This window comes from Rhipicephalus sanguineus, chromosome 1 (assembly GCF_013339695.2).
Source record: "Rhipicephalus sanguineus isolate Rsan-2018 chromosome 1, BIME_Rsan_1.4, whole genome shotgun sequence".
Lineage (NCBI taxonomy): Eukaryota > Metazoa > Arthropoda > Arachnida > Ixodida > Ixodidae > Rhipicephalus > Rhipicephalus sanguineus.
The window spans coordinates 181,819,481-181,833,738 of record NC_051176.1 but is presented as its reverse complement, the minus strand read 5'-3'; the positions used below and the strand labels follow the sequence as shown (position 1 = coordinate 181,833,738).

Sequence of the window (14,258 nt, the reverse complement as noted above, 5' to 3'; positions counted from 1 at the left end):
AGATGTTCCAGATAAAACTGAAGATTACCGCCTCAGGTGCACAGTAAACGGAGCATGAAGCTGAAAGGCGTCATACAAGATGAGACCGGAAGTAGCAAGAAGCCTTACACGCGTTTTCGCTTCATTAATGCAGCCGTTACCGCAACTTACGAATGCACGCAACGAGGAAGTGAAACGCAGAACGTTCGGACACGTAACTGGAAAAATGGTTCACAAGGCGCGAAATCATTTTCTTTTTCAGCATAAGCGCACAGCCGTACGGAGATCCATACCTCACTCAAACGATCTCCGCAATGGGCGGAGAGTCCAAGGCGTCAAACACGATCAGCAAAAGAGACGTCCGTCAGCAAAAACAACACGACCCTCGACGGGCATTCGGGTTTGCCCTCCTACACACACGAGCGTGCCGCGCAACAATGCACGCTCTCAGCCTGTGAACCAAATCTGCGATTCTATCGGAGGTAACGCTGGGTGCACAAACAATAAAATAAGGAAATACTACGCAGCGGTGGTAAGCACAATGGAATGAACGGAAGAGAATGTGAGTGAAAGCTAAATGACCGGCCTCAAGGGGCTCGCACGGAAGTTCGCGCACATACGTCAGCTCCCACTTTCTTATTGCTTGCGGGTGCACTATATAACAGGGGCTTGGGAAACCAAGCGCGACAGTTGAAACTCAAGCAGCAGGCACTGCGCGAATCGACAACCCGTTGTCTGCAGCAGCAAGCATGAACGCCTGGGTGAGTTGAAATGGCTACAGTTGTCACAGTTAACGCGTGTGATAGGTGGCAGTAGGTTTATTTGCATCTGCCAGTTTGGCGATTACCAACGCCGCAGATTGCGCGCTCAAGACGACATTCATGGGACCATTTAGCCTTTATGCAAGTTACGGCAAGCATGATCTTTGAGGCGTTTTCCGCTAGGTTCTTTTTTTTTTTCTCTCGATCCACTTGTTTTTAGTAGTGTCACCATCTGCTACTTGAACAAGATAGAAATTCAGGGTTAGATGGAGGGTTGAGGCGATGAGAAACGCTTGCAGAGGTAATGTCGCTGGAGCCAATGTTTCGACAAGTGCGCTTCACAAAGACAAGCTTTGACAAAGACAAGCCCACTTGGCGAAATGTTCGCTGCAGCGGCATCCTCTGTTCAAAGGTTTCTCATCGCACCTGCTGTCTGGTGTTCTTAAAGAGCACGCATCCACTCCTACGCCACTGCTTTTGAGGCACCTTTTTTTTCCCTTCGGCCAGTCATTGCGAATGCCTCGCCTGCACATCCTCTGATCTGATGGGAGCATAATCTTTCCTCCATGGCGGCGTGCTCCGTTTATAGGAAAAGCCAAGCGACGTTTCTTTTTTCTTTTTCTTTTCACTTTGTGCTGAATTCATCCACCCTACGGAAGCGGTTTCCTTCCTACTGCACACGATTATTTGCAGCCCTGGCAATATGGTCAGCTGGGGTTGTTCATCGCTTTAAATGGTTAATAGAACAATGAAGGCAGACGTAAAGCAGTGGTTAAGGCCCTCGACTTGAACACGCAGGATCGCTGCTACGATTCCGCACTTTTATGATTCCGGCCTGTATTCCCGCGAAGTTTTTATTTCAGGACTGTTAATACCAGCTAATCGCCATTCTTGACATCTTCTTAAAAACGTCATTTATCAAGGGACACCAGCATTTGCGAGTGAGTAATTTTGCGAATTCGGCCCCACGATACGCATTCGCAAATACTTTCGCTCGTGATTTCTTCCATACATTGGTCTGTCGTGTTCACTCGTGATATGTCCAGCATCGTTATTTAGTAAAATATTGTCTTACAAAAAAAAAAAAAAACGCCAGGCCTGCGCTGAAACCGCAGCACAGTCACAGCGAAAGCTGAAAGAGTGGCGTTTCTAGAGGCTGTTGTAAGCTCTCTTGGGACTACAAGTACACTAGAAACGTACCCACTACGCCATAAATCACAATTTTTGTGAAGTTGGGAAGCACCTACTAAGCCATTATTCTTCATTCTGCGGAGAAGCGAGGCACCAGCTATACGTCTGTAAGGCATTATGTGCACTTTGTTGACTCGACGACTGATGACGATGAAGAATTATGGCTCAGCCCTTTGTAATGGGTTGGAAGCTTTAAACGGCCGACCAGTTATGTAATTTGCATTGGGTGACGCCCGGTCGCTATTTCCCTCTCCCGTCATGCTGTATAACATACGCTGACGAGGGAGAGAGACGGGGGGGGGGGGGCGAAGAACTTTACTGACACCCCGAAGAAATGGATCATGAGCTTATGGGCTTCCTTGGCAACCAGTACAAGTGCACTTGCGAGGAACCCACTACGCTATAAGTCATTGTAATTTTACTGAGACCCCGACGTGGGAGTCGCCCGCTGCGCGCTGACGCGCGCCTTGCAGGACCCAAATAAAGTTTTTCAACCTACCAACCAACCAACCCGAGGAAATGGATCATGCGCTTATGGGCTTCCTTGGCAACCAATACAAGTGCACTTGCGAGGAACCCACTACGCTATACATCATTGTAACTGAGGGATATAATGATGTAATGATGTAATGTTACATGATTGTAACATCATTGTAATTTTTGAGAACTAGGGCAGCAGGCACTGTGCCATTTTCGTCGTTTTGCGGAGAGCCGTGGTACCTGCTAAACGCATGTAAGGCATTATGCGCACTTTGTTGATGCTGTGCCTGATGACGACGAAGAATTATGGCAGAGCCCTTTGTAATGGGTTGGAAGCATTCAACAACGTACTCGTTGCGCAATTCGCATTGTGTGACGCCTGGTTACAGAATTCGCGTTGTGCGACGCTTGGTGCTTATTTTACTGTTCTACCACGCTATATTGCATATGCTAATGCGGTTCCTTCCCGACATGAAGCCTGTATAGGACCTTTTTGCAAAGCAGTTTCAAGCACCGGCATAGCTCAGAGGTTGAATACTGGGCTCCCACGCAGAGGACCCAGGTTCGAACCTCGTTCTATCCTGGAGTTTTTTTCTTATTTCGTTTTTTTTTCTTATTTCGAGCGATACTGGTTACGGACACCGGCGGCGGCGGCGGACAACTACGGCGCCAAAAACGGCCGGTGAAATGATCTCATAACAGCTTTCGCTGTAAAAAAATGAAAGCAAGAAAATGTAGTAGATGTTTGCGTATACGCACCAGGTCCTTTATAAGAGTGTATGTTGTTGGACAGTGTCTTTGGCCATTGGCTAGATTGGTACTAATATACAGAGCAGCAGGATTGAAGGGAATATGCTTTATTCAAGCCCGTATTCATCTGAGCCAATATTCTGCGCCATTATCTGAAAAAACAAGCATAAACAAGCACACACACTGAAAACCGACCTTGGACCAAGCAACCGTTATGACCGCCTTTCGTTACATCATTGATGACGTGAAATGAAACACGCGCCGAGAATACGTGTACCAGAAGCGACATCTCTGAACACAGTGTTCATTTACAAATAATTCTTTATGTTGCTGCATTGCATCATTCATTTTACACGAAAATATTACAAATACGCTATTAAGGTCCACCTACAGGAAGCATTCGCGACAGGAAATGAGTTCAACAATCTCGATCAAAGCAAGAATAGTCCTGAAAATGCTGTTTAAAGGTTCTTTCACCAGATGGCAAGTTCGAGGGGTGCTGCTTTGGTTACGTGTCTATGTAAGAAGCGACAGGCACAGACATGACCAATTTATAATGGTTTCGAATGCACAAGCCAGCACCTGCACATTCATCTTTAACGAAATTAGTTAAACAAACACAAAAATGCGGGAGTTTGCACTAAGTCGCGCAAAGCTTATCACATCGAAGTACGGGCCCGACTCCCCTCGTACTCCCCGTCGACCGACACGTCTAGCTTCGAGATGCGCGGCTTCCTCCTCGGGAGTACGCATTTTCTTAGGACGCCCCATGACTGTCTCGGCACCGTTGGACGTACCCAAGCTATACAATGTAGAGCGGAGATTGCGCGCGATGTCTCCGTCGGTGGGCGTGGCTTAGCTACTGCGCATGCGCGGTTTGGTCAGGTGGTCGCTAGACGACGCGATGCTTGTTTCTTCTTTCTTCCTATCTCACTTTCTCTCTGTCTATTTCTCTTTTTCTGCATTTCTTTCTCTTTATTTCTCTCTCATTCTTTCTGTACTACGCTTTACTCTCTCCCCTCCTCCTTCCCTCCTTCTCACCATCACATCTCTTCTCCTTACATTCACTTCCCTTTCCCACCCCCTTGCTACACTATACTATACAAGGCTATGCAACGCTCTGCTAGCGTGCCTGGATAGCCGAGGGATCGGAAAGCACGCATCAGTAACATCTTTCACCAACTCCTTTAGGCTTGCGCTAAATAAATATGTTGTTGAACATCTTGTTTGCAGAAACAGTATGGCATCAAGAATTTTTTGAAACTCATAGAGTAAATAATATTTCACAAATGATGACACAATGAGAGACAGTAAATGAAGTGACAGACGGCATTGAATCACCACATAAAAACGCATGTGTCACCTCGCGAAAGTAAATAAAACGTGCGACTAATTGCGCCAGTTCTCACTAATGCATCAATTCTCACTTGAGTTTAAAAAATGTGCGTGTCTCCGAGAACAAACAGTTTCTTTGTTAAGAAGCACAGAGGTACTCTTCCTGTGAAGACATGGCAAATGACCAAATGATTCTTTGTTCCCTAGGACGTGAATTGCAGATTGTGCAAAAAGCCTGAGACTATTGATAATTGTTTTATTGATTGTTGTGATTGAGTGTTCTTTTGAGATGTTCAGCAGCGAACTCTGAAAAAAGACTTCGAAATCAACCCTGTGAACATTAGGTACCTTGATGTGACAAAGAACAGGACCTTACCATATAACCTAATTGTCCTTATTCGTCTACATAGCCTTTAGAGAGCAAGATTGATTGACAGAAATGTTGAACCTCTGCGATCAACAAAAAACATCTTCCAGGAACAGGAACAAGTGATTCAAATACGCGGGATATATGAACGTTCTAGTGACGCTCTATACGGGTTTCCTCTGTATGATATGTGGTTAAATATGCCTGATTATTATTTCTAATGTAAATCTCAATGCAACAGCTTCTTTCCCTGTAATAAAGAAAAAAAAAGTGCCTGGATAGCCAAGTGGTTAGGACGCTCGCCTGCAGATCGTTGGTTCGAATCCCGCCTCGTGAATAACTTTTCTTTTGTGCAAGAATTTATCTCTTACTGTTTCTTTATGTCTTTCTCTCTTTCTGTCTCTCTCTTTCTTTCTCTCTCTCTGTACTCGTTCCCTCATCCATCAGAGTTATTACCGCTAGGCGACGCTGGAGTGGTGAGTAGTGGTATTTGCCCAAATTCTGGGGTACATACCCGTTCATGGATGTTTTCATGCCATGCTTAACAGCTTCGCTGTTAAAAAGTACATAATAATCAGTCGCGCCGTACTGTGCACATGACCTGAGTGCCCAAGAAAACACACTCACCACCGTAATTTCTATAGCTACCACTGTTTTCTTATTAGTAAACATGCATAATAATTTGTTTTATTTACCATATTGTTGATCTGGCCTTATGGTACTTGCCGTCACAAGGTCATCGTATTAGGACTCTGCGCCTTCGTATCGACGGCAACGGCAGGGGGCTATGGCGGTGGCCATGGAGCGATCATCTTGGCCGGGCACGGTGGTGGTTATGGAGGAGGCGGACATGGCGGTTACAGCAAAGTGGTGCCCGGACCCTCATTCCTAGTGAGCACTGTGCACCATGTGCACAAGATCAGCCACGGTGGGGCCATTATTGGCGGCTACGACTTGGTTCCCCACGGTGGAGGACATGGAGGAGGCTATGGAGGTGGCTACGGCGGATACGGTGGACATGGATGGTAATAATGGGCGGGAATTGGTGCACATTCTATAAGTGGCGTAGCGGTACAATGCTGCTCCAGAAGATCGTAAGTTAGCGTATGTAGCTGTCTGCGACAATCGCGAGCCCATTATCATAACTAATATTATTTAACGAACGTGGCCGACTGTTTGAAAGAGTTACTTTCCATTATGATATTGGGTTATTCGGTGCCATCTTCAAGACGCTGTCAAGTGTGATTCCGACAGCTCCTTCAATCATGAACGGCAAGGCTGCACTCTGTTTCTCGGTTTGTTGATGGTAGTTCAAAATAATACAGACAAAAAGCTCAATACCCCCGCTACTGTAATACACAAAGCCCATACATACAGAGACACCAAGCGCCCCTTAACGACGTAGAGACAACTGCTGCGGTACATGTGATCGCGTAGGCGACGGACAAGCGTCACCTCCGGCCGATTGTCAGAAATCGTCGAGCCTTTCACTTAAACTTTTCATTTTTTCTCCCGTGCGTGCACCTGTCGTGCGACACGCACACTATAGTAACGTGACGCCACGACCCAATAGAAGTTACGGCGCTTGGTATTTAAGCGCCGCGCCACGGTGGTCTAGTGGTTATGGCGCTCGAATGCTGACCCGAAGGTCGCGGGATCGAATCCCGGCCGCGGCGGCTACATTTTCGATGGAGGCGAAAATGTTTGAGGCCCGTGTACTTAGATTTAGCTGTACGTTAAAGAGCCCCAGGTGGTCGAAATTTCCGGAGCCCTCCACTACGGCGTCTCTCATAATCATATCATGGTTTTGGGACGTTAAACCCCAGATATTATTATTATTATTATTAGCATTTAAGTGAAGTGTACAAGAATGCTCACTGTAGTTTTAATGCTCAAACAAAGATGTTCACGAAAGGAATGATAAGGGCACAGTGGCATGCCGCTAAAAGGCGTCAGTTGTCTCGATATGGTAAAAGCACGAGCAGGTGGATGTTGAAGTACTTTGATAGTTTAAAAAAGTGCCAGCTCTGATACTTTCCCACAAAAAGTTGTCCCTAATGTTGGGTGCACTTCCTTTTGTTAACGTTGTTCTCTCAGTATTTTAAGGTCAAGTGGCTGCATGTATGAGCCACATGTAATTGGACGTAGTAAGAAAGTATCTTCAGAATAGCGCTTAAAAAGAACACGCGCCAATTATGAGAGATGACTCGTGCTTGCGAACGAGATAATTCACAAACGGAAAGAAATGTACCCGTACATCAGCGACAAGGTCTACCCTAAAGTAGCTGAATACTGTTCTACAACACTCGAGATACTATTCAAAAGCAAAGTCGACGAGTGGGCTAGTTGGTACGGCTCCATTTTAGAGTGAAATAGTGCAAACGACATAGACGAAGTTAGAAGGGCACAAGACGAGCTTACTCGCAACTAAAGGGTGTATTTGAAGAAAACATATAAGGACTACGCAGTCGCCACAACATCTCAATCTTGCCAACTTGAAAAAAGGCAAGAAAAAACAATAAGCTGACTAAAGAAACTTACAATCTCGCAACAGTTAAAAATTTTGCAATATCATCGCTAAGGAAAATTAGTTTCTTGGAGGCCGGGTAGTTGTATTTTTAGTTGTTGCGTCTTCGTAGGCATGTTCTGATCATGTGTTGTCATTCTTATGTACTGCCTTTTTGCACTTTTGCAATATATTAAATTTGTGTAGCCAACAATTTTGTTTTTTCTTGCCTTTCTGTAAGTGGGCAAGATTGCTGTGTTGTAACGACTGCGCAGTTGGTTTCAGTTCGCCTTCCTTTTAAAAAAGCGCTTGTTGTGCCCTAACTTCTTCTCTGTTGCTTAAGTCTAAAATATTGTTAAGAATGACGCCTTCGTTGTTTAGTACGTTGATAGTGAACATCTTGAAAAGGCGGCACATGCACCGACATATTCTTGCATCTATTGCTGGTGTGTATTAACACTTTATTGTTAAATCCGGCTTATCTGTTGAGAAAGCCTACTTGTCTGGCATTCTTCCTTCTTCATATTTAATTCAAAATTATTGGCACTGCCGAGTTAAGATACCTTTAATTTACAAATGTTTTTACACGAAACGTTCACTATTATCGGTTCTTGCTCTTTTTTATTTTTCAGGTGATACAGCTCGCCAGGATTATCTGTGCTGTCATTACACATTCGCCAACCATACACAAGATGATGCACAAATATCAGCGCACTTCAAAACATTTCCCTTGCTAAAACAAGGCTGTACATAGACAATAAATAAAGCTAAAGTTTTGTTGGTTATAAAACCTTTCATGGCAAAGTACAATCGCCAAAAGGTGGTCGTTTTCTTGAGGGTCTATGTGCAAATCGAAATGTCATAACATAAAAAGATGGCACTGTGCCTTCTATGCCAAAGATGGTCTTTGCCTTCTGGTCACTTAATCTCTCCAGCCAATGCTGGCTGGATTATGAAGCGTTCTGGTTCTGCCATCGATCCGCATCAGTAGTTTAAAATATAAAGCCCACTACGATTGACGCAATGAGTGCCAAATCCATCATCAAAAACTTCTGGCAACAAAAGAGTTCTGCCAATGAATTTCCTAATGAATTAATGAACTTGTGTGGCAGTGGATGTCATAGTAAATCGCTAGCCCAGCGAAATTTGTTGTGGACATGTGAATGCGCAAGATGATGGGCAAGACGATGCAGATACATACTTTACGGACACGGGCTTATACAGCGGAGAAGAGAAGGCTACTATACCACTTACGCGGCCTAGCGACAAACGAGGGGAGACCAATCGCAGCAGAATCCGTGCGCACAAGATCAAGCACCATGGAAAAAGCTGTGGCCATGTGTTGCCCTGGCTATCCCGGATGTTGAAGCCAGGAGCCAGTTGTCTGGCACAGACTTGCAAGCCACCTGTTGACTTCCTTCGGGAGTTCCAACGGCCGGGATGCTTTGCATACTGGGAACATGCCTCAAAATAGGCCACAGTATAACCTGTTGTCCGGCGCACATCGCAGTGGAAGGCAACGATCAGGCGGACCTCCTGGCTCGAGGCATGATAGGCCGAGCCACGATACATACCGCTCCGACGGGCGCCTCTTCGACACCCGGTGGCACACTGAAAGACATCTTATACAGGAGTATTACTTAACCAAGTCAAAGGAGTTGCACGACTTGCATTACTGCGAAAAGGCTACCACTGAAATGCTGCGCTGACAGTCCGTGCAGTGAAGGCGAGGCAAAGGGAAACAGCACACAACCTTGCGGTTATTCACTTCGAAAATTTATTGCGATAGCAATGATATGGACACTTTCAGTTGGATGTTGCCATTACCGTTGCCGTCGCCGTAATGTTCTGTATCAAGTCCAAATCGATAATAGCGCCTCGTCCATCGTATGTTCTACGCGCGAGTAAAAGCGCGGGAGCGCTGCGGACGAACGTGGCTGAAGCCGAGATGAAACGAGCCGGCCTTCTCCGTCGCACGAAGGGTGCATGCGATAACATTGCCCAGCGTGCGAGGCCTGTCGTCGATGGCTCCTCAAGCAGAGAGGACACACCTCGTCCGTCTATCGTCGGGTGAAGGAGCATGAATGAGTGCCGGTGGGGGAAGCCGGGTTGCGTTGCACGAGCAGCAACTGCTAGCTTTGATCATAAGGGTTCGGTCGCGAGTGCTGGCCCGCGCTACCTCGATAGACATCAGTAGACGGCTCGTACGCCCTTGTAAAAGCCGTCTAAGGTCATATTCGTCGACATCACGAAGAATAAATGGGCATGAGCAGGGCATGTAGCGCGTAGGCAAGATAACCGCTGGTCATTGACAGTAACAGACAATCAGGCTAATGATGATGATGATATTGATAACATCCTTGTACGCGCAGTGCTCTCACCTTTAGTTCCCGTTGAGACGGCAGTCAGCTTCGGCCGTATTCGCTTACACGAGCGTTTTCTAGAGTTACGCGAGATCGGATCCAAAAGAGTTAGGTGCTAGCCTTACTTCGCGCAACATTTCGATTTCTTGCTATATAATTCGTTGCTTCGCCCTTGCGGCGAAACTTTGATTTTTTTCTCGCTTAAACAAGAAATACTCTTTTCAAAGTTTTTTATATAGTACTAACAAAGCATCTACAGAATCATGTAAAAGCCATATTTTTATTTCACTGCTACATTGCGATAATGAAGCTGCAATATGGGTTTAAATGATATATTTCCCAAGTTCGTCACAATTTTGTGACAACGTTTTTGTTTCACTGATTCCTGCAGAAGTTTTAGCCTTTACTATATGAATTTATAAACCCCACAATGTGAATATATTCCTCGCGAAAACATCTGTGCTTTTTCAAAAAAAAGTCAAGGTTTTTAGCCGAGTGTCGGAACGAAATGTTTTTCGCTTCGGTTTCAGCTTCGTTCCACCGCAAAAAGTTCCGTAACGGTTCGTAACGTTTTTTATGCAAAAATTTGAAGTTAAGGTAATCATAAAAACATTATTTTCGTGATCTAGTTACTTGCCCTCCTAGGTTCTTAAAAAAGTGGGACAGAGGTAAAACACGTTCTTCCCACGTTCTTCAGATGAGCGGAAGTAACTGTACTACGAATTCTTACCAACTAGCACAAACCAGTATGACCTTCAGAGTCACAGTATTTGTTTTCTCAAAAGTGAATTACAATTTTTTTAGCGGGCACAATGCTTTGTGTCAAGGGAGCGCGCACGATCTCAGAAGCAGCACGTCAGTGAGTGTACTCTCTGATGTGCGAGAGCGCTGTTCTCATAAAAAAAGTTACACCATCTCCCGCTAAAGGGGACCATCAGGCGATGCGAAGCCGGAGCACTTGCACGATCGTGTTCCGCTGGCGTTCGTTGGGCATGCTACCGAACTCGCATCGTGGAACGCGAAGAGGAACACTACGCGCGTCGTGTTTTCCCTCTAGCCTGACCGTTAATTCTCACAGGGCGAGCGGGGAACGCGATCGACAGGCGCGCGAGAGGGGGGCAGCGTAGGAGAGGAGGGAGAGGGAGAGGGGGCGCGCATGCGCTGGCGCTCATCGCGGCGTTGCGCAGGAGAGAATTTCGGCATGTCGAGCCCGCATTTCAGAGGAGTCAACCGAAGCAAGCGCTGCAGTGAACGCGCGCAGCGCTCTACCACTTGAAAGAGAGGAGACTAGAGGAGGAGAGTAGCGCATGCGCAGCAACAGCAGAAGCGAGAACGCAGGAGAAGCGCAAGCAGGTGCTGGGAGAGAAGTGGAGAGAGTAACGCGCAGCTGTTGGAGAGAGGGAAGGAGGAGAGTTGCGCATACGTAATGTGAGTGCGGACGCCCAGGCCAACGCCGCGGGACATACCCCCGAGCAAAAGATGCTTCGCATCTAAAAAATCGCCAGGCCTGCGCGGAACACGTAGCACAGTCACAGCGAAAGCTGGCTGGAAGATCGGCCTTTCTAGAGCCCGTTGTAGACTCTCTTGGGGTAACTAATACAAGTACACATGCATGGTACGCACTACGCCATAAATCATCGTAACCTTTCTGAAGTAGCGAAGCATCCACTATGCCATTTTTCATCATTCTTCGGAGAATCGTGGTACCCGCTACACATCTGTAAGGCATTATGTGCACTGTGCTGTGGCTGATGACGATGAAGAATTACGGCTGAGTCCTTTGTAATGAGTTGGAAGCATTCAACGACCGACTCGTTGCGCAATTTGCATTGAGTGACGCCAGGTTGTTATTTTATTCTTCTTGCACGCTATATTACATATGTTAACACGAATCCTTGCCCGACATGACGCCTGTATAGAGTATTTTTGCGAAGGAGACACAAGCACCAGCGTGGCACTGATGTGGAATATTCGTGTGCCACGCAGAGGGCGCGCATTAAAATTCCATCCGATCCTAGAAATTTGTTTCCCATTTCATTTTTTTCTTATTTAACGCGATACGGACACCGTCGGCGGCGGACAAATATGGCGCCAAAAGCGGCTCTTGTGATTTGATAACAGCTTTCGCTGTAACAAACTTCAGCTCCGACAATTCGCTCTCCACGCTGGCCTGCGTGACAGGGGCGCAGAAGTCCACTTGCTTTATATAAACATCTCTGGTTGCCACTGTTCTCAATTTTCGCACAATTTCCACATATGTTTGCTTAGAGAATTCCTGCATGAGGTACGCGCTAATACTATACCCTGAGACATGCATAATTGCTCTTGTTGCATGACCTCAATTGTTCCGGATTGCGAAGTTTTCTCGCGAACCGAAAAAACGATTAAAAAAATTTCGGTTTCACTCCGGAACGAAATAATAGATGAAGTTTCGGTTACGTTTTCGTTCCGGTCAAAAATATCGTTTTTTTTTTCGTTCTTCGTTTTCGGTTTTCGTTCCGTTCCGACACAATGGTTACGACAGAGTAAAAAAAAAGCCAAATGTACTACAAATTGTTTATTTTCCCATATACATCTTAAAAGATCATGAATGTCGCTGCTAGCTTTAACGTTGCAGCCACAGTCGTTAACAATGCAAATTTATACTTACTCATTACTGTATAAACCACTGAAATTTATTTTTGGTTAATTAACGAAATTTTGCACCGTACTCTACTCTTGCCTTATGACGAGGAGAAAAAAATCACAACAAATGGTTTAATATTGCTATCGAATGGCCTCGAGCATTAAAAAAAAGTGTACCAGTCCAAAAAATGCTTCACAATAAAATACAACTGAATAAATAAGGCTGTGACGAACTTACCGCATCTATAAAGAAAGAACCAGGCGTAAAGTGTACATTGACATTATATATATCACAGCATATCCACGGGTGAATGATGAAGAGCTTGGGCGAAGCTCCTGAAGCTATCATGGTTACACCGTGAAATCTTCAGTGGTTTCGCCCAGCAGTAATCAAAAATCAAAGACATAAATATATATATATATATATATATATATATATATATATATATATATATATATATGTTTATTTATGGTGCCATTTCCAAGCTAACCAACTTACCAGTTGTCAGTTTGTTGCTCACGCCCCACCATGGTGGTCTCGTGGTTATGGTGTTCGACTGCTGACCTGAAGGTCACGGGCTCGACTTCCGGCTGCGGCGGCTACATTTTCGATGGACGCGAATATGTTTGAGGCCCGTGTACTTAGATTTAAGTTCACTTTGAAGAACCCCAGGTGGTCGTAGTTTCCAGAGCCCTCTACTGCGGTGTCCCTCATAATCATATCGTGTTTTTGGGACGTTAAACCCCAGATATTATTATTCTGTTGCGCAACGGGCACATTTAAAGATGTATATTGATGCTCTTTCTTGTATGCTCCCGAAACATTCGCCATTACATCTGAAGCTCCCCTCGTGCATGTGTGTCGTTCTCCATGCGCAACCCTGTTCTCGAAATGCCTTACCTTGGGCATGTGAGGTACTCTAAGTAAATAAGTAAAATTTCCAAGTTTATGTTCATAATTTATGTCATAGCAATTTTGATTTATTAATTGAATATCCAGAAGAGTATCCGTGGCTATATCATATCCGCGTAGTTAATGGACGGAGCTTTGAATTATCGCAGGTTCATCGATCCGTTTCTATTCTATTAAAATTTGTATATCTCTCCACGCACTTTTGTTGCAACAGCTTGCCTGCCGTCGGCTTTTTATAGACCACAAAAAAAGAGGGCTTATAAATGCGAGAAACGCTTCTACGAATAGGCGTGCCATCTGTAGGCACGCTCTCAAAATGGGAACGAAAAATGATTCTCGACGTTGCCGAGTGATGGCAGCAGAATATAAGATGCGCTTGTGGATACGAGAGCGAAATCGTTACCGACGCCTCTCCTGTATACATGACGTTTTCGTGGATCGCAGCTGAATAATAAAAAAAAAAGATCGAATTGACCTTTGATCGCTTTTTCTTGGCCGCATTTAACCCTCTTATTTTTTTTTACATTCCATAGTGGTTTGGGAATTTACACATTCTCAAAAACTCATTACATATCTCTTCATCTCCTGCACGTGTATTCCACATATAGTGTCTCAAGGAGGATTCTTACACCATCGAAAAAAAAACTAAGAGAAATAAATGGAAAGAATATGTTTCGTAATTTCTTCTATATTGACGGAACATGTATAGGAAACGAGAAAGAGGGCGCAATATTGTGTAATATCGTGTAAAAATGTAGTCTTGACTCAGCAGAACAGCTTGATCTTGTTGGTCGATGGCGGCATCAAAACAGCGCAAGAACACGGCGAGGACAGAATAAGCGAGGCATACGGGCGCTGTCTTGCCACTAGTTGACAACGGGGCGCAGAAAAGGCTACAAAATATTATTTCACAAATGCCTAAGCATCTCAATGCGGTCACCTTCAATGTGTTCCCTCCGCTAGATATTCTTCGAACACAATGAACTAG

The 14,258-nt window shown here is 45.1% G+C and overlaps 1 protein-coding gene across 1 annotated transcript; it reads left to right on the top strand.

The window, feature by feature from the left end:
* The first annotated feature begins 674 nt into the window (after positions 1–674).
* LOC119387361 (uncharacterized) lies at positions 675–8,160 on the top strand. Its single transcript, XM_037654729.2, has 3 exons — positions 675–740; positions 5,599–5,888; positions 8,002–8,160. Exons 1-3 carry the CDS (start codon positions 729–731, stop codon positions 8,003–8,005), a joined length of 306 nt encoding a protein of 101 aa, XP_037510657.1. The 5' UTR covers positions 675–728; the 3' UTR covers positions 8,006–8,160.
* The last annotated feature ends 6,098 nt before the right edge of the window (positions 8,161–14,258 follow it).